Below are 25,882 nucleotides of genomic sequence, written 5' to 3'. Positions count from 1 at the left end.
GTAACTGTTGGCAGTTGGCTGTTGTTGGCTGCTTATGCTAAGTAAACTGGAAATTCCACAATGTGTTGAGTGCAATAGCCACGCCCCCCCTCACCACGCTACCCGCCCGCTTGAGTCAGACAATTGTTAGGCAGCATTTAGCTAATTATTTATTCTATATTCACTCAGCTCACAATTGTGCGCTCAATCCAGCTCAAATGCCTGGCCACATCGCAGTAGATGACATAGCGCGACAGATCGCAACCCAAGCCCGCGCGCTGCGCCACCGACACAATGCCGCGCAGAAACCAGCGATTGTTACGCAGCACCATCAAACCGCCGCCAGAGTCGCCCAGACAAGGACCATGTCCTTGATCATTGCCAGCGCAGATGGTGCGCGGCGTTAAGAAGTCACGCGCTGTTATCATTTCACGCAGACACTCCTCCCTAGAAACTGGACGCACATTGACGGTGACCGGATAGCGCGTGGGCTTGAATGTGGCATCAGTGCCCCAGCCGGCAACGGCAGTCTGCTCGCTGTCACCAATGCTCACGCTGCTGCTGCTGCTCCACATGCAAATGGGACGCACATAGATGGAGTACTGCACACGCTCGGTGAGCACCAGCAGCCCCACATCCGAGTCTGGCACCAGATTGCCCACAAAGTCCGGCTGCGTATGCACGCTCTGCACCAGCATCAATGTGGCATGCTGCTCAGGATGCAGCGTGACATCGTGGCGGCCCACATAGACGCGCAGATCATTCGGCAGCACGCCGTAGATGCAATGCGCTGCAGTCATCACTGTGCGTGCCGAGACCAGCGTAGTGACGCACTTGTAGACCAAATCCACCTTAAGCGCATCCGGATTGCTGTCATAGTAGAGCGCCGCCAGCCAAGGAAAGCGTCCGCGCGGCACCGTCTCGCCGCCCACCTGCAGACCCACAAGACCCTCCTGGCCGCACTGCTCCAAGCCAGACGTTTGTTGCGTAAACGTCACACGCTCTGGGCGTTTCGTAGTGGTGATCAGTCCGCTAAGGAACGGATTGTTGGCATTACTGGGCTTTCTTTGACTGATGACAACTGGTGCTCTTGTTGTTGTCTCTGGTCGCGTCTGTGACTGCACCTGAGTGCCGGAGCTGCCCAGCGCTATTTGATACTGACGCGTGCTTGTTGTTGAGGGCGCATCATCTGCATGCATAATATATTAGCTAACTGGGTTTTTATATATTCATAGCGAATGACTCACACTCAACATAACTGCATAAGATCTTGCCATTAAGCTCGACCTGACTGAGTCTGGGCACCTCGCCCACGTAGTCATCAAAGCGCAAATAGCTTTGGGGACGTCCGCCATTACGCATGACCTCAAATGCAGCCTGTTTGTTGGGATATGCCGAGAAGGCGCTCGTTTTGCCAGGCTGTGAACAATGCTGTTAGTAAATGAAGTGTAGCTGAAGCTGAAGCGTTTACCTTATCAACGCCACGAGCGCTGAATTTTACAGTCCAGCTTATGTCTGTAAGTCCTGCCTCTGGTGGCGTTACAAGCCCAATCCAATGATCACCGTCCAGTCTGTACTCAAAGACATCGTTGCAGCGCTTGTGGCTTGTTGCAGCTGCTGCTGGTTTCTTTTCGGGCGGTCTGTTTACCAAACTTATGGAGGACGACGCTTGCAGCGCTGGCATTGGCTGCTGTCTAGTGGAGCTGCCTGATACGGACATGCTTAGCTCTCGCGTTTTCGTTGTAGAAGGCGCACCATCTATAAATAAACAATAAATTCTAAATGAAAAAAATAGCTGATGACTCACTCTACTCTCTAGCTAGCTATTTGAATAAAAATTAAAAAGCAAATGCTTTCATTAAAAAGATCTTTCATTTGCGTTGCAATGCTCACATTTAGTTTTAATTAATAGCAGCTATATAAAGTTCATTCAACTCTAACTCCAAAAGATTGCTAACCAAGTTCTGTTGAAGTTCGCTGCGCTTGCTTAAACAAATGCTCAAACGTAATTCCAGTGCAATTAGCAATCACAAATAATATTCAATCATTCAGTTGATTACTTACACTCTTCCGCATTGCACAGCAGCTGGCCATTGAGCTCGATGCGCACTATCTTGGGCAGCTCACTGTGATAATTGTCGAAGCGCACATAGATCTCGCCACGCCCGCCATCCTGCATGCGTTGCAGAGCTGTCTCCTTATTGGGATAGGGCATCAGCGAACTAATATCGCCCGCCTATGGAATACATATCAAATTAAATGATCTCTCATTATCACTCGCTCTGCTTGCTTTACCTCATTTACGCCATGCTGTGAGAAGATAAGCTTCCAGTGCACATTCCTTAGGCCATCCTGTTGGGGCTTCACATGTCCAATCCACTGCTCATTCCAGCGCTGGTAGTGAAAGACTGAATCACAGCCATTGAACGGCAAGCGCTGTGCCGAAGCTACGCTTAAACAAAGGCCTAGCAGCGTTAGAGCTAACTCGAGTATTGAACGCGCCATGCGAACTGCTGTTGATTGCAAGTCTCAGCGCGTACTGATCGAACCGATAGCTAATCAATTGCTATAGTCAACGCAAATATTTCTGACGCTGGCTGGCTGGAGAATCCCCGCGTTTAAGAGCGCAATTCTTGCTCTTTCAGCGCTCCCGCACCCGCTCCCGCTCTGGAGCGGGCTTTGCCCAACGAGCTAGTCGGGCTAGCATTATTTTAGCAATTGCTGTGTATATTAATTTAATATATTGTAAATTCTTGCGGACATAAAACGTGCTTTGTACACACTTGAGCTACAATTAGCTGACGGCATCGCTTTGTTTATGTTTTGATTGAGTTTGCGATTCATAAATGAAAATGTTTCTCTGCTTCTCAAACTGGTTTACTCTCGCACGTCCAACGAGTTAAGCTGCCTCGCCGCCACTTGCATCTTCTCACATTCTCGAACTCAATCTCATTCTCATTCTTATCGCTGAGCACAGTTTTTGGCATTTGCAAAAAGATACTGAGAGCCCACACAGCTTCTGCCCTCCCGTTTGTGTGTACATTGCTTGAAAAAGTTAAAGATCTTATCACACAACAAGGGCAACTTTTAATATAATAACGGCGTACTTATATACGTATGCACAAATTTGTATGCAAATATATTGAAAATTACGGTGTTTGAGCTTGTTTAAGTAGCAAACGCGTCTGCAAAAACTTTTAACAACAACGCACCTAAACCTAAACTCAACTTTCGACTGGCTGTTGTTGCTGCTGCTGCTGCTGTTCGCGCTACCATTGTTGTTATGGCTTGCAGGACTTCTTAGCTCTCTCTCTCGCATTTTTATACACTTTTTATATTTTTATCAAAATTGCAAGAGGGTATCATGAATCAGCATTATGGCTATATTCATAGTAAACCAAACCAAACTGAGTCGGATTGAGTCTTGTCAATCTGTGGGTCTGCAGCAACAGCTCAGCGGCTATAAAAGCTAAAGTTAGTTGCTACTGCTACTACTATATATATAATAGTTATTTAGTTAACACATTAGTTGACAAGCCTTAAATCATTTAAGTCTTATCAAACAGCTTCGAATATATTTAAGTTCCAATATGCCAAGTGTATCGAAAAATCGACTGCATACTTGTTTTCTCTCATTGCTTGAGCTGTGCACAACAACTTTTATAATCAGTTCAAGTTTGCAAAGCTTTTGTGGTAATTTGTTGGGATTTGGCGTAAATTTCATTTCGCTTTTGGTCAAATAAATAAATGAATGAAATATGCGCCAACTTATGAGCAACTTTTTAGGGCTAATGGTCGTCAATGTTGCTGGCAGCCATGAAAGCTAAAGATTGCTGCCAGCAATGCCTATTGAGACATTCAATATCCATGCCGTGTGGCAGCAGGAAGTGCATGTTGCATGTTGAACTTGAAGCTCGACGCTAATTGGCACAAACATCAATGGGCCATGATGAGTTTCTGAACGAAAGCGAAAACAAAAATGTGCCTGCTTTTGAATTTAATGGAAGTCAACGAATGTTAACAATATGTAATTAACATACTTTATGTGCGCCGCAATATTTTATACGTATCGCAAGTACAAGTGTTGCGATAGCGCGAAAATACAAAGACAAAAGCTTGAGCGCAGTTCTCCAAGAGTCCCAGCCGCTGGGCCTCCCTCAAGCCGCTGCGCAGCTGGTAATGCAACTCCTCGTGCCAAGTGTGCTCTATGTTCTCCTCCACCAGCAGCGTATGAAACACGCCCAGCAGCTGCAAGTGGCGCTGCACACGTGGACAGCGCACCGTAACCAGAATCTGCACATAAGGTCGAAATTTGATCCAGCGCTTGAAGTCGTCCACGCAAACATCGTTGCTGGCATCGATGAGCATGAGCTTGCATTCGTAGGCGTGTATGCTCTCCAGCAATTCGCGTTCCTCTGGCGACAGGCAGCGCGTGAGCTCTGGCGTCAGCTGGAAGCCCAGCTCATGGCTGGGCGTCTGCATGGTCCAAGGAAACTTGCGATTGGCAAAGTCATAGGCGAGCTTTTGACGCTGCTGCTGCTGCATGGTAAGCAGCTCCACCTCCTGGTCCACACGGCGTATGCCCTGCGAGCCGCACTTGTTATAGTCAGCCAGCATGGCAGTGCCGAGTGTCTGCTGCAGCGCCAGCTCATTGGCATCCTTTTCGGCCTGCAGCTCTGCAGCAGCCTCAAGCCTGGCGGCGCCACAGCAGCGCAGATCATGCGGCTGCTCATAGCCCATGTAGCCCACCTTGGACAGCAGCGTGTGCCAATAGAGCTGCTTGAACTGCTGGCGTGGCCTGAAGTAGTCTGTTGACTCGCTCTCCAGATAACACTTGTTCTCGTTCAGTATCAGCGGCCAGAGCGTATCGAAGAACGAGCTGTCCAGCGTTTCCATTTCCTTTTGGCTGCTATTGGTGTCCGTCTCCATGTTAAGTGTACTTGGAATTTCAATGTTTGTTAGTAATTTAATGCCCAGTGACATGTATTGTAGTATTGTCTGACTGACAATGAATTCATATGTACACTTGTGTGTATAAAAGTTTTCTTTGCATCGCACGCGGCGTATGCGCAACAATTTCGTTTTATTATCAACGCATAAATCAGCTGCCTGTATCGCATTCCTTGCGCATTTGTTTAGCTATGCACAGCAACAACAAAATCAATAACAATCAGTCTGCTGGCTATAACGACAACAAGAACAACAATTTGTGTAAATTTTATGCCATTTGTATTATAGGTAGTCGACGATCGCCGGCATTTTATAGCCTTGCCCGATTTCTTGCGCAGATTTTCGACAACATATGCACACGTATTTTATTAAGCTGAAACCTTGGCTGGGCGTGGGCGTGGCATGAGCTGACAAAAGTGACGACTTTTTCTTTTTCTGTCTCATTAGGTTTTATGGCTCGCCTTTTATTGCCCCAGTGTCTGCAGCGCCGGCTGTGAATACATGAATTTCTAAAAACAGCAGCGAAATATTTGGAAACAGCAGCTGCTGCGCACATATGACAGTTCAATTGAATTGCAATTAATTATTAAAATTGTTAGCTGTTCAAGCAATAGCCACATTTTGGCTTCAATTACACTTTGTATTGCATAAATCTGTGCGCTGAATATTGCGTATACGTTACATGTGCGCACATAAATTTTCGTTAGTCAATGGCGCGTGGATAGCTTTAATGCAACAGTTGCTGCCCAACTGCTTGCCGGCCACACAATTCCAATTCAAAAACGCTTGCCCACCACAATGCCCGCTCATCAGTTATGCTGCGGCCTTTCGGGTGCGACGCACAATTTATGTGCGCACAATTATTTTAAGAGATGTGTGTGTGTGTATTTTACGCTTCACTTTTTGCATAACTTATGGCAAATGTGATTTTCGTTGTACAAAATGTTGTTGTACGGTGTGAAAATTTGATTTGTGCCCTAAAGTAAAAGCTGCCGTTTTAATTCAATACGCAAGCGTTTGCCACACACCACACACACACACATTCGTATTTGTGTGTGTGTGAAAATGTGAGTAGCAAGATTTATGGCAGCAGACAAAGAGGCAGAAATAAATGTAAAAGCCATAAATCGAAATGATTTGCTTTTTACACAAATTCAAAGCGCAAGCAAAAGTTTATTTTTAAATCTCTTTCAGCTACACTCACACACACTCGAATTAGCTGTCCATGCGCTTTAAATGCTTCCATTTAATTTGCCAGCTGGCTATTAAATTTCTTCAAAAAACAGGACATCTTAGTGCGATGTTCGCGACAACGCCTGCAGGCCAAAAATGGTAGCACAAAAACAAACAACACAAAAAATATAGATATATAAAAAATTTCATGTATATATTTATAGCGCTTTATTGCTGTGGAGCGCTGGCACTCAAGCAACAAACGTTGGATGGCAGATAAAATGAAATGCCAAGGCAAAAATAAAAATGAAAAACGAAAATAAAAGCTGATGCCGAAACAAGCAAGCAAACAAAAAGCATAGACAAGTAAACTCTCCATATTGACATAAAAGCCAATCATTCTAAAATAGCTTTAAGCCAAAGTCGCTATGCACACAAAATATGCAAAAAGAGGCCACATTAAAGAGAGCCACTACTTGAGCTCAAGTGGCGAGTGGTGGTGCGAGTGTGTGTGTGGCCGAGTGGTTGAGCTTATTTCGTTATGCATGGCAGTGCTACAAAGCCACGAACTACTCGTGGACGCATGCCTGATGTAGTTCGCTCTTGGGCTTTGGGCAACTTTGCAGCTGCATTGCTGCTCAAAAATAAATATATAAATGAAATTCTATTGCCAGTGCATATAGTGTAAGCTGTATGTCTAAAGTCAATGCTACTACGCTTAAGCTTTAGCTACAGCTACAGCCTGAGCTGTAGAAAATCAATCAAATTATCATTGAAGCGCTTGGCAAGTGATTGATGTGCTTGGCGCCTACACATCAATCATGTTGGTCCAAACGATTGGAAGGCTCTCTGCACTAAGTTGATAAATCGAAATCAATGTGCTAGCCAAGCCGTACAGAGTGCTGCAACTACTACAGCCTGTAAATAATATAAGCACAGACTGTATTATTTAAAGTTGTCTTTAGCCAGGCCATTAGCCAGCTCTTAGCTTGCTGCGCAGAGCTGCAAAAATCGAAATTCATACTCAGCAATTGACAATGGGAAGCAGCAAGCAGCAAAAGGTTAAAGGGCTTACAGAATATTCGTGCAATATACAGAGATAAATATTTGATGTTTGTTTATTGATGCATATAAGTAGCTCAACTTGTGCAACATATAATGCACACACACACACATACAGATACACAAACATACTCGTGCCAACGGCTTGGCAGGTACTTGTCGAAATTGTGTGTGGCAGCCTTGCCTATAATGAGAAATTTTTGAGGCACAGTGGAAACAAAAATAAATTCTGTCAGCACAAATTATAACTGATTGTGCTAAAGAGTTAGTTAAATTAAATAATTATTATAAGAATTGTCAAAGTGACAATAAGCTAGAGTGTAATTTTATATTATAAAAGATGCAAAGTAGCTTGAATATTCAGCAATTCATTTAACTAACAGTCTTCATTAAAAACCATTGCTATTTGTTAATAGAAAAAAAACACTGTTATTTAAATAAAGAAATACAGCAAAGAACTTTGCAACTTTATTTAACTTGCACAACAATTTTAAGTAACACAAAGTTTTAATTTAAAACCAACTTGCAAAGCCTTTCAAAGTTTTCAGCTTCACATGTGAGTCAACGGACTCGTATACTTACAATTCCAATAAGCAAGCGTCCACTGTATGCACAGGTTCAAGGTCACTGCGATAAATGAGCAGGCGAAAGACTTAAGAGGGCAGAAGTTGCGGCTGCTTTGCGTGGCTTATTGCCCAAACTTGTTGGGGACTTCAAATGTATGTGAAGTAAGCCAAGGGGCTTAGTAAAATTCCTAACTTTGTAGCTGAAAAACACAAGAAATAAACAATAAATTACTAGCGTAATTACGAGCTTAGTGCGTAAGTCATTCTCTGGTATTAAAATTAAATTCATGTTAACAACATTATTAAGCATACGCAATGTGTGCTTTGCTAGTTTCTAGCCAACCAACCAGCCAGGCAGCGGAAACTTTTGCAAAAGTGAATTATTTTCACGCATGCTTTGCCAAGTGAAACCAATTTTAGCATTTTGCTCTTTGCATTGCCAACAACGCGGACTCTCTTGCACTTGCTGCTTCTCACGCTTCCTTTGGCTTTGGCTTGGCTGCTTGTGCATGTTGCATGCTTTAGGTTGCTGTCACTTTGTTGCACTTAAAGACAAATCGATTTTGCAAACCGCCCTTGACAATCGCTGTGTCTAGCGCAGCGCAATTCAAACATTTTGTTTTTAAAGTAACAGACTGTGATTAAGTGTGGCCCCAAGTCCGAGTTGCTGCAATAAACTGAGCAAATGTAACTTGAAGTTTTCGTAACGAATGCATCTGGCGTTGGCCATTCGCCTTTTGGCTTTTAATCAGAGCACTGCTTTGGTCAGTCTGCCCATAAAGCGCACAGCAATTGGCCCAAAGGTGCCCAATGAGGCTCATTATCGTCTCAGTGTGTGTGTGTGTGTGCGTGTGTGTTTATGTTGCCTCAAGTCATCAGCTCTTCACAAGACGACCATAACAGACAAAGGCTATGCTTAAAGCCAAAACTTTATGCGGCCTTTAAAGCGCGCAGTTTGCTGTGGCTTAATTTGCTTTGATTTGCTGCAGAAATTTGATTAATTCTTGTTAAAAGTATTTATATATTTTTTCCATTTTGATTGCTGTTATTATTGAAATGCATTTTTATAAAACTGTCAATTTATATAAAAAATGTCAACGATGTTGACGAAAAAAATTGCACAAACTGCTGTTGCTGCCTTTTTGGCCAACTGTTATCAATTTGTGTGGTTGCTGGCTACACAAATACAGCTACACACATAACGGAAATTGGGTGCGTGAATGTGTTTGTGTTTTGTCGCTGCTCGGAAATCAATATTTAAACTGTGTACGCTCGTTTAGTCCTTGTTGCGTCGCTGGGCGGGCGGGCGGTCGGCGCCAGTTGTTGGTGGAACGTTTAAAAATAAAGCTTCAACCCAACCAAACTCATTCAACTCGTTCAACGACTCAATAAATGTTGCAAATGCGCTCGTTTTCGCTGTGGCTGCTTAATGCTGTTGATGTTGTCGTCGTCGCCACTGCTGCTGCTCAGCAGCCACGGCAGCTACCCTATTTTATTTATATAGAGCAATAGAGAAAGGGGTCAAAGCGTAGATTGAGAGATACACATATAAGCAGAAGCAGCAGCAGCAGCAGCATTGCCTGCTGTGCATCATTCGAGTGTGTAACAAATTTCGTTTCAGTTGAAAAACAGCAGCAGCATTTCAAACGTTATTTATCTTTATTTCACTTTCTATCTCTGTCTTTTACTAATGTTTTGTTATTTGCTAAGCGCAATGTGCTGGCCACACTTGTCATTAGTCATGCTTTGCCGCACAGACATATAGACATGCTCAGCTGGCCTACAGTGCGTATGTGGCATAAAAATACATTTGCCTGTCTGCCTGCGCCTCATTTCACTTATCGATTAGTTTGTAAACTTTATGCATAAACTTTTTGCATAACTCTGAGCAGTCTGTTAAGCCTGCCGCACACTCTAACTGCTCGCATACTTTATGTTGTTGCGAGTCTATTACGTTTCAGTTAATTACACAAAATTTCAGTTTCTGCCACAGCCTCAAGTGCTTAAGCCAAATTAACAACAACTTTTCAAATATCGACAGCGGCAGCAAACTTTGCGCTTGTAGCAAACTCAAACTCAAGTGTGTTTAACGTTCTAACTGCCAACTCAAAAACTGCTCGTGTTAATGCTAACTCAGCTTGGCTTGGCTTGGCCTGCGCTGGCACAAACTACACTTGACATCGAATGCGCGAGCTCTTTTTTTTTTTTTCAATTTCAGCTTCAACACAAATGTCAAGTGGCAGGCAACGGCCTGTCGCGTAATAATCATAAACCATTAGCGTGGCGCTGCTCTCCAATGCCAATACGACATAATTGACACAAAATGGCGCTCAGCGCCCTTAGCCTGTATTTACGCACCTAATCAATATGCCCGCCGGCTGCTGTTGCTGCTGTAGAAAGTAAGAACAACTGTTTGGTATTTGCATTTGGCCAACATTCCCAAGGTAACTTATCATAAGTAATTAGGCGCCTTAATTAAACGCACAGGCCCAGCGGCGAAAGGGCAAAAGGTCTCAAGCAATGCAAGCACTAAGCTTGCTGAAAAGTTGAGCTTTAAGTTCACGCAGCATTCACGAAAGTTAATCAGCTTTTAGCGTAAAACAAAAGCGTGGTTTCTGTTTGGCAACAATAACAATATCAAAGGCAAATAACGTTAGTGAAAGTGTAGCTATGTTAGTGTTGCAGCTTCGACTTATTTATAGCGCTGCCCGGCGGGTAGCTGTTTCAAGGGTTGCGCAGCTTGGCCTCGCGGCATACACAGGTTCAATTTGTATTTAATAAAAACTCGATAAACAGATTTGCCAGCCATAAACTTCAGTTAAAGTGCTTCAGAACTGAGCGCTCTGGCTTGTAACTTGAGCAGATAATATTATGCGTACAATACCATTTGATTGATGAGATTTATATGTGTGCCACTTGGCTTTGCCACAAATGGAAAAACACAAGTTGCTGCTGCTTGTCTTACTGTTGTTGCTACACAAAATCGAAACAATAACATTTAAAGCGGCTCAGCGGCAAACTGTTGAGGCGAATTGTGTTTTTGCTGTGTGGAGGGGAGAGCACAAGTCAAGTGGATTTATTGTGACAATGCGCATTTAAGCTTTGCTTTTGCTTTTCTGTGTCTCTTTTTTAATTGGCTTTGTGCTCTCATGCACCGCTCGTCCAGGTTGAGTGGCATTAATTAGTCCTTCTGAAAATTGAGCCATACAGCGCGTAACGTATTCAACCAAAGCAATGCACCATGACTACAATTCAAGTGAAGTCGAGAGTTGCCACAATCGCCGTTATGGCCGCCGCCGCTCATTAGTGCAGCTCAAAAGCCAGACTTCAGGCTTATAAATTGGACTCGGTCGCCTTTGCTTACTCAAAGTGAAGTTTAAGCTGCTTGACGTGCGCTCAAAGTGAATTTTAAAGCAGAAATTAATTGGGCTGCATTTATTTGTCGGCTGCCATCAACACCTTTAGCCTTGCCAGTCGCCAGTCTCCAGTCTCAGCGCTGCTACTAATTACAATTTTGCATAGAATTTATACACTGTAGCTCATTTTTATTGCATTCTGTTCAGTCGCTGACTGCTAAAATTAATTTAACGCAGCTAAACTTGAGCAGTTAATGAAAAGTCGGCGCTTGAATTACGCTCAGATAATTAAAAGCTGCAGCAGCAACACGTAAGCTTTAACTTTGCCCCAAATCCCAGTCGCATTCAATGCTTGTTTAAATCCCAAACAACACGCACCTGTCATGCTACCTTTAACATGTGTAAATATGCCAGGAGACAGTCGTTGGGCATAGGGTTAATAAAAGTTCTACGACATTTTGACCTGAAAAAAAAGACAAAATATTACAAAATAAAATGGCAAGCAGTCTGAGCCGAGCCGAGCCTTCTCTTTACATACATATTGCTTTTCTATGAGCACTACAGCTGTGCCGACAGCACAGGCAGGAGCTATGCTTCAAATAGTAAAATATTTACTTTGGCAACGACTGCAGCGATTGCCAGCAGACTGGAGAGCAGACTGTGTGCTGTGGGTTTGGCCAGCAAAATAAAAAGCAAAAGCCGAGGCGACTCGACTGGCAACAAAAAATTCATTATAAGGGTTAACGACTAGTAACAGGGGCGTAGTCAGGCTATGATAAAAACAAGTTCTTGGAAAATAATATTAAATATTTAAAATTTATTTTTGTTGTACTTCACTTCACTCTAAGCGACTTAGCTTGCCTCGCTTTCTAATAAGTTTACAATTAGCGCCAAATGAGCGTATACGCAATAAATCCTGCTAACGAAGGCTTATACCTTTTTATACCCCTGGGAGTATTTATTATTTATATGATACCTGCTCAATTTGTGAATTTTTAATTTGCTATTGATTTTTGGCAAAATTTGTAATTTATTGCCAAAAATAGACAACATGAAATAAAATGTAATGTAATTTAATAATGCAGCTTTGTTTTAGGCATCATAGACAGCATAGAGAGTAAAGCATTTCAGTCTTATTTGTTGCATGTCCAATTAGGATGAAAGTTGCATCCTGGAAAAGCAATCAATACTTATCAATTTTAATTATCAATTGAACACAATAAAGCAAAAACCATAAGCTGAATTTAAATTGAGTATAAAAGTTAAACTTGATTGATTGCATAAACAGTAAGTTTAGTTTTCACCAAAACGTTCGTTAAGCCCTCACTCAGCTATGTTAAATATTTAAATAAAACGCTGGCCACCCCTTAAATAAAATGGCTGGCTACGACTATGACTGGCATAGTTTGTGTTGGTCCTTGTTGCTACTGCTCAACCATGTGTATCAGTTTGTATTTAGTTTGTATGTGTGTCTGTGTGTGTGAGTGAGCGTTAAAGGATTAAGTATTTTTGTAGCACTTTGTAGTGGAATTTAATTACAAATTATGTGAAGCGGCAAAACAGTTCAAAAGTGCCCCATTTTTTTTTTTTTCTTCGGGTCTTTAAGCACTCAGACTCAGACTAGCCAACGAGCAGCAGTTCAAGTGCAATTGAAAAGCAAAGCCGCTCGTCCTGCTTTGTATAATTTTTATTTTTATCATCTGCGGTAATTACGACTTTGGCAGCCTGACAGCGCGGCATTCCAATTAAAACTCGAATATGCCTCATTAAATTTTACACATTTAATTACTTAATGTGCAACATTGTGTGTGCTTGTATTTGTGCTTGTTTGCCGCAGCAATTTGTTGCACTTGCAACCGCATTCACGCAAAGCGCGTGTTTATTTTGTAAATTATTCAATTAGAAATCTGTATGTGTGGGCAAGCCAAAATGTTTTGTTTGTGTTGCCAAAATATAACAAGAGCATAATAAAATATAAGCCTCGAATTTTATATGTGCATAATTCAAATATTTATAATGTGCATGCGGCATTAAATTAAAATTCAGTTCATAATACAAATGGCACGCCGCACGCTTTTGCCATGAAATGTGCAACATGCAACATCACTCAGTCGAAAGTGCAGCTGCATGCTGACTAAGCAATCAAGTTGCCAGCAGCTCAAAATTTAAAGCTCCTGCTGCTGCTGCTGCTGCTGTTTTTAATCAAAGCGCCATAAGCTGCACACTCTCTCGGTTATGAAAGGCGAGCAACTAGGATATCAAGCAATCAACGCAGACTAAGTGCAGCTGCTTTAACTACTTCGCATACAATCCTTGCTGCATTTTTGGCTATAGCATTGCATTTAGCCATTGCCAGTGCCAATGAATGAAATCAATTTGAGCTGTAACTCTCAATTGCAATTGATAGACAAGCTAGCGCACAAACTAATTCATTTAAGTTCGCTATATTGCGCATTCGCCCAGTGCTACAAGCAAAGCAATTAATTTATAACCATTCGGCATTCGCTGGCACATGAGGGCGCCCAGGCAGATATGCAATTAATCAAAGTGCAGCAGCAGCAGCTACAATGTGGCACTTAATGTTTGCGCTCAAGTTTAAGCAGCATTAAAACTCAATCATTAACCATATTACCACAAGAGTTGCTGGCACTGCTGTTGCTGCTGCTGGTGTTGCCGCAGGCGCCTGGTATTCTGCATAATTAAATTTATTATGCAAAAGGTAACAAGTCAAGCTGGCGAACCACTTGAATACGCGAGCAACTTGCATTTTATTAACGGTCTGCCGCTTTTGAACGCACAATTTTAATTTCAATTTGAGCTCAACTACTTGTACAACTGCGTTAATTGATTGATAAAAGTTGCACTTAAAGCTTAAGCACGTTGCTAATTAGACGACGCGCCTGCAAATCTGTTTACACTACAACTCGCTCCACACTCCACAGCACAGACTCGAGCAAATTGCTTGCGCTTTTACAGCCTCACCTGTCAGAATGTTTGCGTGTTTGCCAGGCTGCACTAAATGCAGTTGGCCACAAGCGGGACAAGACGTTAAGCTGCACATCAGCTGCAATTAAAGCGAACTAACAACTGGCTAAAGCTGACTGCTGCTTAAAACTTGCAAAGCGAGCAGCCTGGCTAGTGAACTAATCCAGGTCAGCAATCAGGCGAGACTACGGCGTAACAAATATTCTGTAGTTAATTAATAGAACCTAAGCTTTAAATACTTATACAATGCAGAGAATTCAATTAAATAATAAAAAAGTACACATGCTATATTGCGTATACGTAATGTTGCAGCAGTTGCACTTTCATCGCTTGTTTTAGTCACTCTTAATACTTACATTACTTTATATTTGTTGCCAGCTTGCATTTGAGTCATTTATTCTCATTTGACGTTTGCGTTGTGCCCGCTGGCAAATTGAAATAAATTAACAACTGGTCTGCCCGTCGTTCGCTTTGCTTGCCAACAACTAATTAAGCTCTTAAGAATTCTTGTTCTCAAGCACTTTACGCTTTAAGCTGCTCTAAATAGCCTACTCATGCCACAGCGTGTCATAAATATTGTGTCTGCTATCCAAGTGAATGTCAATTTTGTGTAATAAATAACCAACATTTTTGGCGCGCTGATATAAAGGCCGGAATGCCATTGAGACAGCATCTCGTAGCGCTGGCGTCATAATTAAGTAGATTTTAATGAGCGTGTTGCTCCCAAGTGCGGCCAATAAAATTTGCTTGCATTTTGATTTGTGGCCACTGTGTTGCCTATTTAGATTAAGCATACGCTGCGTGGCCACCCAACGCAATTTCATAAATGTCACAATGCTCATAGCTATGAATAATATATATATATATATGAATAGAGTGAGAAAGAGAAACAAGTTGAGTAACTACTTGAGTTTGGGTAGGAGTTTATTACGGTTACGTGCTCGGCTTGTTCAGTTCAAGAATTTGCTTTAACTGTCGCTTTGCGTTGCTTTTTCGCTTTGCCTGGCAGCTGTTGCTGCTGCTGCTTCTGCTGTGTTGACTTGTCCTGCTGCTCCACAATGCGCTGAAATAGCAACGCATTGCTTTGCTCATCCAGCTGTCGACTGTGGCTGCTGCTGCTACTGCTGCTGCTGGCAGAGCTGAGACACAAATGCTGCCAGCTGCGTTGGGAGCTGGGCACAGTGAGCTTATTGAGCAGCTGGCTGGTTAGCTGCGGTATCATTGGCTGTAATACAATGGCGCAAAGCCGCAACGCATCCATTGTGATGGCGATTATTGTCTGAAGGCGTGGCGCATTAGGTGCCTTGCCGCCCGGCTTGAGCTCCCAGGGCTTGGCGCACTCAAAGAAATTGTTGGCAGCATGCAGCGTTGCGATGGTCGTGTCGGCCACCAAGTGGAAGTGATTGCACTCATAGTGCTCTTCGCAGCGTGCTGTAAATGCAAATGGTAATGGAAGGCATTACTTTTCATATTTATACCTCGCCGCACTCACAAGTGCACTTATAGCTTAGTTATTGGCCGGAAGTATGTGCCTGCCTCTGCCTGTCGACAACATCTCGCTCCGACACAGCAGCCACTTCAGTGTGTGCCTTGGTTAAATATTAAAATGACTGACACGCTGACTTACCCGCCAACTGCAGCAGCAGCTCCTGCAAACGCTTGGCCGCATCCAGCTCCTGCAGCAGCGCCGTCAAGTGCTCAACATGTGGGCTAGGATATATTTGTTGCGGATTCAGCGTCTTGGCACAGGCGCGCGATAACAGATTGCCCAAGGTATCCGCCAGTTCCGAGTTAAGTATGCGCAGCGCCTTCACGTGACTGAAATCTGCAAAGATATTAACTTGTTAGCAAAGCAGTCGGCCGACTTACAGGCATACAGGGTGTCGCATGATCTCTTGCCCAAAATGAATACTGAGAAGCGATAGCTGAAAGCCTAGCCTACAATCTTCTTGTAAAGAGTGGCATTAATTAATCAATTACTATCTATTGCCGACTGCTCAATGATCGCTCTATGAAAATCATTCCAAACAATTAAATTGCCATTAAAATCAGTCACTTATTTAATGTGAATAATTGCTTAAGTCTCAGTTCCGTTTGCACAACAAGCCCAAATCTTGATAATCTAATCTGCATCTCTGAGTTATCTGAGTTACTTTAGCTTAAAGTTAGTACTTCTTTAGTAGTAATTTGTACTACTTTAAAATGAATAAATTGCAATCTATTTATGTCTAAAACAATTATAAAAGTAAATGTAAGCAAATGCTTATTGAAATTTGCTTAAATGAAATGTAATTTCCAATTAATGCTTTCAAAATTTGGTTGGAAAGTCAATCGATGCAGCCACTTGAAGTGCATACACAACATGTAGCGACACCCTGTATTTCTATATACATATTTCATTTTAGTCGGCAGTGCTCATTAGAGTACATTTTGCCTATGTTGCACATGGCGAATGAGCAATGTGACTTTGTGGCTAAGCATTCAACCCATTCAAGCAGCCTGACCATTAAAGGGATTAGAGCGCACACACAAAATTTACAAATAAAATAAGAAGAACACTTGGTCGTTGGGTGGGTCGGTCGGTTGGGAATTAGAGCGTTCAAAGGTTGACCGTAGATAAACCCACGCAGCCAGGCAGCTAACAAAATCGAATCGAGTGAACAGCCAAAAGGGTTGTGGGTAGCAACTGTTGCTGCTGTTCGAGCTTGAAAAAATCGCATTTACTAAATCTGCGGCAAATATTTTAAGTCGCTTAGTGAAACAAGCGGATTTAAGCAACGTAAACAATTTGCATAGCTAAAAAGGCTGTATAAATATATAAAAAAAAAGCAAGTTCACTTAATAAAATAACTATAGATTTTAGTTAGCGCTACAATTATAGCTGCAGTCTAGTTGCGCTCTAAGTGCATGCAGAGCAATTTGCATGAATAAATGAACGACAATTAGCTATAGCTATGTGGCTGCCATAGAGAGTTACCTGCTGCGTCGTATTATGGCTAATTGTTGACTGTGCGCCGGGCGGGACTTATCGGCTTCATTATGCGGAGCAACTGGCAGCTGTCATTTGAGTTTGGTCAAATTTTCGCAAACGTTAATTAATTTACACACTACACTATACTATGCGTATATATGCAAGCGATTTGCAGCCCGCAAATGACAATGGGCGGCAATCAAGTGTGGCCGTTGCACAAATTTTACAACAATTGCTGCTGTCAATTGTAGGCGCGCTCGGTGGTAATTAAAATTTTGTCGCATGCGCAAATATTTTTAAAACACATATTCTGACACCTCTTCAACTTTTGTAGCTGACACTTGATTGGCGGTTACCGGCGACGAAATTAATTGTGTGCTAATTAGTTTGGGGCCAAAGCAAATTTTATGCAGCTAGTGGCTGCGTGTGTTCAACTTTTGAAACAATTGCGCTTGTTATTTAAACTTTATGTGGTCGGGGGCATGGCAGTTGCATGCTGCATGAACTTGAGTAACCATAAAAACAAATGCATATGCATGCGTCTGCTTGTTGGCAAATGTAACCTGAGGTTTGGTTAGGACACGAGTTTTTGGGAGCCAAAGCAGCTGTAGCTGCCAAAAACTGTTGCCTACTTCTCAGCGCACGACATCATTAATGCAATTGTATTGCATGTCGTTGCTACAGCTGCTGCTGCTGCTGCTGCAACTTTTGGCAAGCAGCCGTCGCAAAAGTCAAGTTGCCAACATGCTGCATTTGAATGGCGGCCACGTCTGCTTGTAGTTGTAGGTGAAACTTTATTGAGCAGTTTGCTAGTTTGTTGCATATCCTGCACTAAAGTTAAAGCCTTCGCTTGTTAACATGCTCGAAACTTTTGCTATTTTAAAAATATGCAATCAATTTGCTAATTTCTGTTTTTAATGCAAACTGCTGTAAATACCCGCTTTGTTTGAATTTCTAGCGAGCAGCGCGTATAACAAATTTATGCAATATACTTGAACAAGTGTTGAATTTCATTTCGAGCTGAGCGACATTTGATTTTGAGTGCACTGCGCACTGTTGCCGTTTGGCATTCGTCTAAAATCAATTGCAATTGAAATTGAAATTGCACATGTAAAATTTGTTGTGTGTGTGTGTGTAAATTGTAATGCGGGCCATGCACTTTGCATGCATCAGTTGGCCCCACTTCAAGGCCATTTGTTGGCAGCACAATTATGCCGAGCTGAGCGTTAGTTTTTAATGCAATTACATATCAAGCCAGGCAGTTGCAACATGTGTTGTTGCCGCGAGTACAGCAATTGCAATTGCAATCTCAATTCTAGCCGAGCAGAGCGCGCCAAGTTGCTTTTAACTGCTTACGTGTGCAACTACAAATTGCAAGTGCACTCAACTCCTGCGGGCACGTGTAGACCGATAGCAACAGCAATTTGAACAAAGTTCCGCAAAGCTACACGTACCGCAGTCGAAGTCGGAGTCGCAGAGCCAACTTGCCGGCCGCTTTGATAACAAATGTTGTTGCATTTATTTGGCATCACATAAATAATATTTTCCTACGTGGCACATTCTTGTTGCTTGTTGCTGCTGCTGCAACTTAAATTGTTGGAATTACTTGTCAACCAAACAAAAACTTTTTGCACACTGCTGAAAAATTTAACGCAGCCCGCAGGCGTCAGACTCAAAATATTTTAGTTTTTTAATGTGTGTGTGTGTGTGTTCGTTTGTTTGTCTGGGTTGCAGAGCAAACTTGCAGGCGTCAAATATTTAATGCAAGCTGTGAATTCGCCCCAGGCAATCAAGAGTTGATGCGACTTTAAGCCAAAGCTCAATTTATAATTGTGTGTGTGCTTGGATTATATTAATCTTGGCTTTATGACCTCATAACACTTGCACAACTTTTGCCTTTTGATAATTAAGACATGATAAATGCAGAATTATAAAAGTTTCTGAAAGTATTGCACGCTTTAAATTCTTAAAGCAAATGCCAATTAAATAGATTGCCGCCTTGGGTGGCATTCAACAGCGCTCATTGTATAAAACTTTTTTTTTCGCTACGCACACTTTCAAATGCAGTTTCAGTGTATCCTTGTTGCTCTTGCTTGGCCTGCGCTTAGCGGAAGTGCGCCAACGGCAAATTCAAAATTAAATTGCTGATAATGAAAAGTTGCGCACTTAATGATGTTGCTCTCGCTCTCGCTCTCTCTCTCTCTCGCTTAATGCCAATGATAGCTGTTGACGCTAACGTGAGCGGTGGCCAACATAAAAATGTTCAAACGATGTTCTGCTGGCAGCGGATGTCACCAATCAATGCCGCTAGGAATAATCGAGCACATTGCACAACTTTATTGAAATGAATATTGAAATGTGTTTTGCCCAAGGGCACAACAGTGCGTATGCTTAATGTTGAGCAACGCTAAAGCCCACGCCCGTGCACCAAAGTTGCTTAATTCAATTTTGTAGACACAGCGCCCTTGGCAATTTTTAATATGCACAATATTAACGAGACGCTGGCAAAATGCAATAAAAATGCAATTAAATTAGCCGCAAGGTGAAACAGGCCATAAAAAAAAACATGGAAGCAACAAAGTGGAAGTCAAAGAGCTCGTCGAGCAGCAGCAGCAGCAGCAGCTCATCAACGGTGCCCGAAAAACTGCAAACACAAATTGAATATGTGTATATTAAATGAAATGAAGTGCAGAAGGCGCCAAGCTAAAGCTGTTAATAATTGAAAATTGAAAATTTAATTTGAATTTTCGGCGCAAACAAAGCCAAGCCAAATATCCTGCTGTGTGTGTACGGCGTATGCAAATTACGCAGTCAAAAAGGTTAAGGAATCAATCAAATTCAAAGAGTTGTGTGTGCGTGACAAGTGATGACTACAGCTAACCACAACAATAGCATGTTGGCAATGTACTGAGGCGTATTAATTGCTTTTGGTTAAAATTTTGTGGGCCCGCCCGTTAAGACAGGAATTGACATAAGTTGCTGCCTGCTGCAAATAAAGGGCTTAGATAAGCAGAAAGTTTGTGAAATTGTGTGTATGCTACAATTACTTATTAGCCAAGGCACAATAAACTAATCATAGTTTGCCTAAAACTTGCCTTAGCTTTACAACTTTGTTTAGTCGAGGGCGCTGGCCCTGAGCCCAGTTGATGCTCTTATGCAAATGCCTCGAATCTTAAGCCAAGTTCAAGATACCAAAAACTTTGCTACCGAATAAACAAAAGTCGATCTGACGAGCTGAAGCAGCAGCTACTGCTGCCAGACGCAAAAGTTTCATCGTTGTCGTTGTTGTTGTTGTTATTATGCTGGCATAAAATTGAAATGCAAATTCGAAATAAGGTACGAGCCAAACTAACAAAATCAACCAAGTGACGAGGGCGGTCCATTCATATTTGCATACACATGTGTCTCTGTATGTTTCGGTATGAATGAGTGTGGCCCAAGTGTCGGCTGTCCAACAGCTGCAGCCAAGATTGATTTCAGTTGCATCTACTCACTGCCATCACTGTGTGCCACGCCCTCGCGCAGCAGAAAGTAGCGTAGACCCTCCATCGTATACTGCTGGGCAGCTTGCAGGGGATCCACTACATTATGCTTGCTCTTCGACATCTTTTGCCCATCTACTGTCCAGTGGGAGTGCACATAAAGCTGCCTTGGTGGCTCCAAGCCAGCGGCTATAAGAAATGCAGGCCAGTAAATGCCGTGAAATTTAAGTATGTCCTTGCCAATGATTTGCTGTGCTGGCGGCCAATGTGCTAGATACTAAAAACAGACTGTTGGCATTAGCATATATTTTAGCATAATAAATCAATTCACCTGTTCATTGGGATAGCCCAGCGAGCTGAGATAGTTTATTAAAGCATCCAGCCAAACGTAGACGGTTTGTGTCTCATCATTGGGCACGGGTATAGCCCAATGCACACGATTTGAGGGTCTGGATACGGACACATCGGGCAGCTGCTCGCTTAGCGTGTCCAGCAATATTTTCTCAAACTTGGCTGGTCTAATGCGCGCCTCTTGCTGCACCCAATGGCGCACATCATCTTGAAATTGTGACAGGCGAAACATATAATTAGTTTCCTCAGTCCACTCCACCGGATGTCCGGACTCTAGGGAGTGACGTATGCCGCTGCTCTCGTCCAGGCGCAGCTGTGAGTCAGTCAGAAATGTTTCATCCGATACACAATACCAGCCGCTATACGCAGCCGAGTAAATGTGTCCACGTGCCTGAAGCCTTTGCTAAACGACATGTGTTTAATATGGGCAAGCAACTAAATAAATGAATTAACATTACCCAAAAGTGCGCAACAGCTTCTTTGTGTCGCTGCTCTGTGGTGCGTATAAAGTCATCATGCGCTATGCCCGCCAGTCCAAACACATGGCGGTAACGTTCCGATATCTCATCGCAGTACTGTGCAACTGGCACTTTGTGTGTGGCTGCCGCCTGTTGAATCTTCGTGCCATGCTCGTCCGTGCCAGTGCAGAGACGCACATTGCTGTCGGGATAACGCAGTCGCTGATAGCGACAATGTGCATCAGCTATAACAGCAGAGTATAGATGACCAATATGCGGCGCTGCATTAAAAAACATTTCACATTACAGGGTATTACAAGGCTCTTAGATTGAGTTATATCTCACATTGTCTCACCTGCGTTGACATAGAATATTGGTGTTGTCACATAATGAGAGCTGCTTAGTCGTGTGCCCAATAGGCGGAAATAATTTATTTTTCTTACTAACATAACGTTATCTAATAATAAACACAATTTATAAATGCATAACAAAAACACTTTGCCGGTTAATAGTGATGCCAACTCAGCTTTTAACCAACAGATCTGACGTTTGGACGAATGTGAAATTATCATAAAGCGGCTAACAAGATTAAACTCTAGCTGAGAGAAATGTATGTTTCCATCAGCTTGACCAACTTCTGTATCCATGTGATTTATTTAAATCAATTGCAAGTTGTAAACTCTTTCTTAAAATGTTTAGCTTTTTTAAAATGTTGATAGCCAGAGTCAAATCAGCTGTTCGCTGCTGCTGTGGCGGCACGTTTTATACTTATCGATTTACTTATTTATTTTCTTTAACGATAACTTTATTCAACGGATTTTTAAAATTCAAACTATACATAGTTTGTATGCAAAAGCATTGTCAGCATTAATACGTGTTTTGTTTTTAAGGTTTTTGTGCCTTTTGCTTAGCTTCAACTGCTGCACAAGCCGCTTTATAGGCTGCTTTCTTAGTTTTCTCAAAGTCATCTCTAGCTTCTAAGAGCTGTCGATTTAAGCTTTCTACACGAGTCTTGGCCGCCTCCAACAGCTGTGTCTTTTCAGTCAGAGCCTGCTGCGCTCCATTTGTCACACTTTCAATGTTAGCTAGATTGCTGGTACCGGCGGCCACTAGACGCTTCAGCTCTGCTAGCTGCTCCGTTGCTTCGGACAGTGCCTGCGCTGCAGCATTCGCATTCGTTTGTGTGCTCTGTAGCGAATTCGAGACTTCACCTACCACAGACTCTGCCTCGGCCACTTCCTGTGTGAACTGCTCCATAATTTGCTGCTTGCCCGCTAGTGCTGCCTCGGCGGCTTTAGCCGACTGTGCCGCCTTCTCGGCCAGCTCAAGCTTGACATGCGTGGACGCTGCCTCAGCAGCCGCCATTTGTGCATCACTAGCAGCCTTTGCTTCCTGAGCTGCTTTCTGCGCAATGCTAGAAGCCTTTTGTTTGGGATTTCCATTGCTCAAATGCTGTGTTGTCTCGGGAGGACACTTGTCTTTAGACTTGGGGCTGCAGTCCATACTGTCCATACCAAGAGCCATTGTATATGGGCACAGTAAATAAATTAGAAAAAATATCAAAAAACGAGAATTCATTTTTGAAGCTCTACAATAAGCAAAGTTATTTTAATGCTTACTGAGCCTTACTAAGCTAATAAAGTTTTTCATAGCCTTGCTAGGTTATAATCTAAGTGGAGATGAATTAGATAAAGCTATTTGTTGAGATATTGGAGACCCTTCGTTACAACGGAGGCTTCTTATTGTTTTAATTGAACATTTTATTTTTACAATGCTTAGCTTTATAGATCATACGACGATTTCTTTGAGCCTTCTGCTTGGCTTCGACTGCAGCACACGCAGCTTTATATGCCGCCTGCTTGGTGACCTCAAAGTCTTGCTTAGCCGCTTTTAATTGACGAATTAGGCTCTCCACACGATTTTTGGCCGCCTCCAGCAGCTGTGTCTTCTCCGTGAGCTCCTGCTGTGCACCATTCGCCACACCTTCTATATTGGCAACACTGTTTTGCGTGCAGGCCACCAGGCGCTTTAGTCGCGCAAGTTGATTCTGCGCCTCCACAGCGGCCTGCGAGGCTGCATTGGCATTGGTTTGTGTAGCCTGCAGCGAGGTCGTTACATCAGCCACCACAGCTTCCGCTTCATTAACTTCTACCAGTAGCTGTTCCACAAGTTGTTGCTTGCCCGCCAGCGCGGCTTCAGCGGCACGTGCCGACTGTGCTGCCTTGTCAGCCAGTTCGGTTTTGACCTGTGTGGCAGCTGCTTCTGCGGCGGCTGATTGTGCATCACTCGCAGCCCTTGCCTCTTCTGCTGCCTTCTGCGCAATGTTGGAAGCCTTGGATCTTGAATTACTTTTGCGCTGCGGCTGCGACTGGCTCTCATTCTTCTCGCTTGGACAGTCGGCTTTGATGGCCCACAAGGCTATAAGACATAACCATACAACAAGAAACACTTTTTGGCAATACATATTTTCAACAACAATTGATAGACTTGATCTGAAACAAGTTTGATATGACAGACTTTAAAAATTCATAGCACACTTAGTTGGGCTACAGGCAAAAATCAACTATAATCGAATAGAATTCTTAGGTCCTCTGGTATGGCCTTTGTTCTCGTATAAATATATTTAAGCAAACAGAAAATATAAATAACAATATTACATATATTCCAGGCTGCCTAACTCGGCGCTTGGGTAGCAGGCGCTGCGTCTATTCTTCTGTGCCTTCTGTTTGGCTTCCACTGCCGCACAGGCTGCTTTGTAGGCCGCCTGTTTGGTCCTCTCGAAGTCCTGCTTGGCACTTATAAGCTGCTGGTTGATGGTCTCCACACGATTCTTGGCTGCCTCCAGCAGCTGGCCCTTTTCGGTGAGCTCTTGTTGGGCACCAACAGCGACGTTTTCAATATTGCCCAAATTCTGCTTGGCAGCCTCGATAAGTCGCACTAGGAAACCAACCTGCACCTTAGCTTCGCCTGCAGCTGTCTGGGCCAGCTCTGCATTCGTCTGCGTGTTCTGTAGAGATGAGGAGACCTCCTGTACCACAGACTCTGCCTCGTGTTGCTCGTGACACAGTTGCTCCACGATTTGTTGCTTGCCCGCCAGCGCTGCTTCAGCGGCACGCGCCGATTGCATCGCCTTATCGGCCAGCTCCGTCTTTACCTGCGAGGCGGCTGCCTCTGCGGCAGCATTTTGTGCATCACTAGCGGCTTTAGCTTCCTGCGCTGCCTTTACTGCAATACTTGCTGCCTTGGCCTTAGGATCACCTTTTGGCTCTTGGCTACATTTTGAATCTTGGCCAATTTTTTCACAGACGTTTCCTTGCATTGAGGTTTTCGTATCGAACGAGCAGCCACCCGCCAGCCGCGGCTGCAAGTCAAGCTCGCGCTTGCTATAAATCTAGCAAATAATATAAGTTGTGAATCTTTTAATTGACGACCTTGTACTGACCTTGTTGTTGTGGTGATGTCGCAGGCGAAAGCACTCGGTTAAGCAGACCATACTGATGAGCAGTAGTGCGATTAAATAAGTCGAGAGCATTTTGGCGCAGCTTTATGGATTCATGTTTGAGTTATAGCCAAATGTCAGGCGCTTGTTTGAAGGGTAAATCTTGATTTGACATAACGGAAAATGCGAGCAATATATAAAGTCATGTGGCTTTTTATATTCACAGCTCTGATTGTACAATTGTCTGCATTGAGCCACAGCAGGCGGCACATGCTGCGGCACAAGCGTTTGATGTCACTATATGCAGAAGATAGCGATGGCCAGGAGAGTTGCAAACGAACCGAGAGCGACTGCAAGCAAAAGTCACCTGTAACCGCGAAGCAGGGAAAGTTTGTGGTGACAAACATTGCAGCAAAGGCGGCACAGGAGGCAACGAAAGCCAATGACGAAATGGCCAGCGCCGTTCGAGTGGCATCTGAGCGTATTAAGTTGGAGTATGCGGAGAAGGCAAGCATCGCCGCCAAGGCAGCGCTGGCAGCAATGGCCGCCAAGCATCAGCTGCTGCAGCAGCTGGAAATGGAGGTGCGCGAGGCGGAGATTGTGGTGCAGGAGGAGTCACATGAGCTAATCACAGCCGAATACAACAGTCAGCTGTCATGTAGAGCATTGCAACAGGCCAAGGAGGAGCTGAAGCTGCTCAATGCGGGCCTGAAGCTGGCGCGTGAGAACTTTGATAGCTCCGAGCAGGTGTCCACTGTCTGTCAGCACTCGATGAACGACAAGGCGGCGCTGGTGGAGGCGGCTCAGAATCGCGTGGAAATGCTGCTGCGACAGCTAAGCGATGCACGCCATGATTACAACAAAACCAAGAGCCAGGCCAACAGAGCAATGGCGGCGGCAACTGAGGCCAAGCGGCGCACAAGCAATCGCAACACGACCTGAACAACATTTCATTGTGTTTTATTAATTTATATTTTGATAGCGTTTACTCTCTCTCTCTCTCTCAATTATAAAAAAGAAAAACAGTGAACAGTGAGTTTATTACAATTTTTAATCAATGGTAGTAAAATTAAATGCAAATCAAATTTGTTAAAATAATTTATTTCTGCT

The 25,882-nt window shown here is 43.3% G+C and overlaps 7 protein-coding genes across 8 annotated transcripts; 1 reads left to right on the top strand and 6 right to left on the bottom strand.

Annotated features, from left to right (window-relative positions):
• Positions 1-123: 123 nt before the first annotated feature.
• LOC108601868 (CG9631) lies at positions 124-2,507 on the bottom strand. The gene is made up of 5 exons (XM_017989826.1): positions 2,275-2,507; positions 2,044-2,215; positions 1,451-1,737; positions 1,227-1,398; positions 124-1,168 (listed from the first exon to the last, which is right to left on the bottom strand). Exons 1-5 carry the CDS (start codon positions 2,482-2,484, stop codon positions 165-167), a joined length of 1,845 nt encoding a protein of 614 aa, XP_017845315.1. The 5' UTR covers positions 2,485-2,507; the 3' UTR covers positions 124-164.
• Positions 2,508-3,967: 1,460 nt separating this feature from the next.
• On the bottom strand, positions 3,968-4,973 carry LOC108602445. Its single transcript, XM_017990567.1, has one exon. The coding sequence runs from the start codon at positions 4,960-4,962 to the stop codon at positions 4,021-4,023; it is 942 nt and encodes a 313-aa protein (XP_017846056.1). The 5' UTR covers positions 4,963-4,973; the 3' UTR covers positions 3,968-4,020.
• Positions 4,974-14,970: 9,997 nt separating this feature from the next.
• LOC108602150 (methionine--tRNA ligase, mitochondrial) lies at positions 14,971-21,828 on the bottom strand. Its single transcript, XM_017990183.2, has 6 exons — positions 21,689-21,828; positions 21,334-21,614; positions 20,856-21,278; positions 20,537-20,801; positions 15,699-15,896; positions 14,971-15,502 (listed from the first exon to the last, which is right to left on the bottom strand). Exons 1-6 carry the CDS (start codon positions 21,780-21,782, stop codon positions 15,027-15,029), a joined length of 1,737 nt encoding a protein of 578 aa, XP_017845672.1. The 5' UTR covers positions 21,783-21,828; the 3' UTR covers positions 14,971-15,026.
• Positions 21,829-22,130: 302 nt separating this feature from the next.
• LOC108602500 (CG14841) lies at positions 22,131-22,945 on the bottom strand. Its single transcript, XM_017990628.1, has one exon. The coding sequence runs from the start codon at positions 22,909-22,911 to the stop codon at positions 22,219-22,221; it is 693 nt and encodes a 230-aa protein (XP_017846117.1). The 5' UTR covers positions 22,912-22,945; the 3' UTR covers positions 22,131-22,218.
• Positions 22,946-23,057: 112 nt separating this feature from the next.
• LOC108602577 (tol-Pal system protein TolA) lies at positions 23,058-23,820 on the bottom strand. The gene has a single exon (XM_017990715.1). The coding sequence runs from the start codon at positions 23,795-23,797 to the stop codon at positions 23,081-23,083; it is 717 nt and encodes a 238-aa protein (XP_017846204.1). The 5' UTR covers positions 23,798-23,820; the 3' UTR covers positions 23,058-23,080.
• Positions 23,821-23,926: 106 nt separating this feature from the next.
• On the bottom strand, positions 23,927-24,890 carry LOC108602050 (uncharacterized protein CG45076-like). 2 transcript variants are annotated; one of them, XM_017990061.1, is made up of 2 exons: positions 24,776-24,890; positions 23,927-24,724 (listed from the first exon to the last, which is right to left on the bottom strand). In XM_017990061.1, exons 1-2 carry the CDS (start codon positions 24,863-24,865, stop codon positions 23,987-23,989), a joined length of 828 nt encoding a protein of 275 aa, XP_017845550.1. In that variant the 5' UTR covers positions 24,866-24,890; the 3' UTR covers positions 23,927-23,986. The 2 variants fall into 2 exon arrangements, with proteins under 2 accessions (XP_017845550.1, XP_017845551.1); XM_017990062.1 differs by having other exon boundaries at positions 23,927-24,716; positions 24,776-24,845.
• A 44-nt stretch (positions 24,891-24,934) lies between these two features.
• LOC108602051 lies at positions 24,935-25,786 on the top strand. The gene has a single exon (XM_017990063.1). It carries the CDS (start codon positions 24,956-24,958, stop codon positions 25,712-25,714), a length of 759 nt encoding a protein of 252 aa, XP_017845552.1. The 5' UTR covers positions 24,935-24,955; the 3' UTR covers positions 25,715-25,786.
• Positions 25,787-25,882: the final 96 nt, after the last annotated feature.

Source organism: Drosophila busckii, chromosome 3R (genome assembly GCF_011750605.1).
Source record: "Drosophila busckii strain San Diego stock center, stock number 13000-0081.31 chromosome 3R, ASM1175060v1, whole genome shotgun sequence".
NCBI classification, from domain to species: Eukaryota; Metazoa; Arthropoda; class Insecta; order Diptera; family Drosophilidae; genus Drosophila; species Drosophila busckii.
Note: the sequence above shows the minus strand (reverse complement) of the source record. Positions and strands in the feature narration are given on the sequence as shown.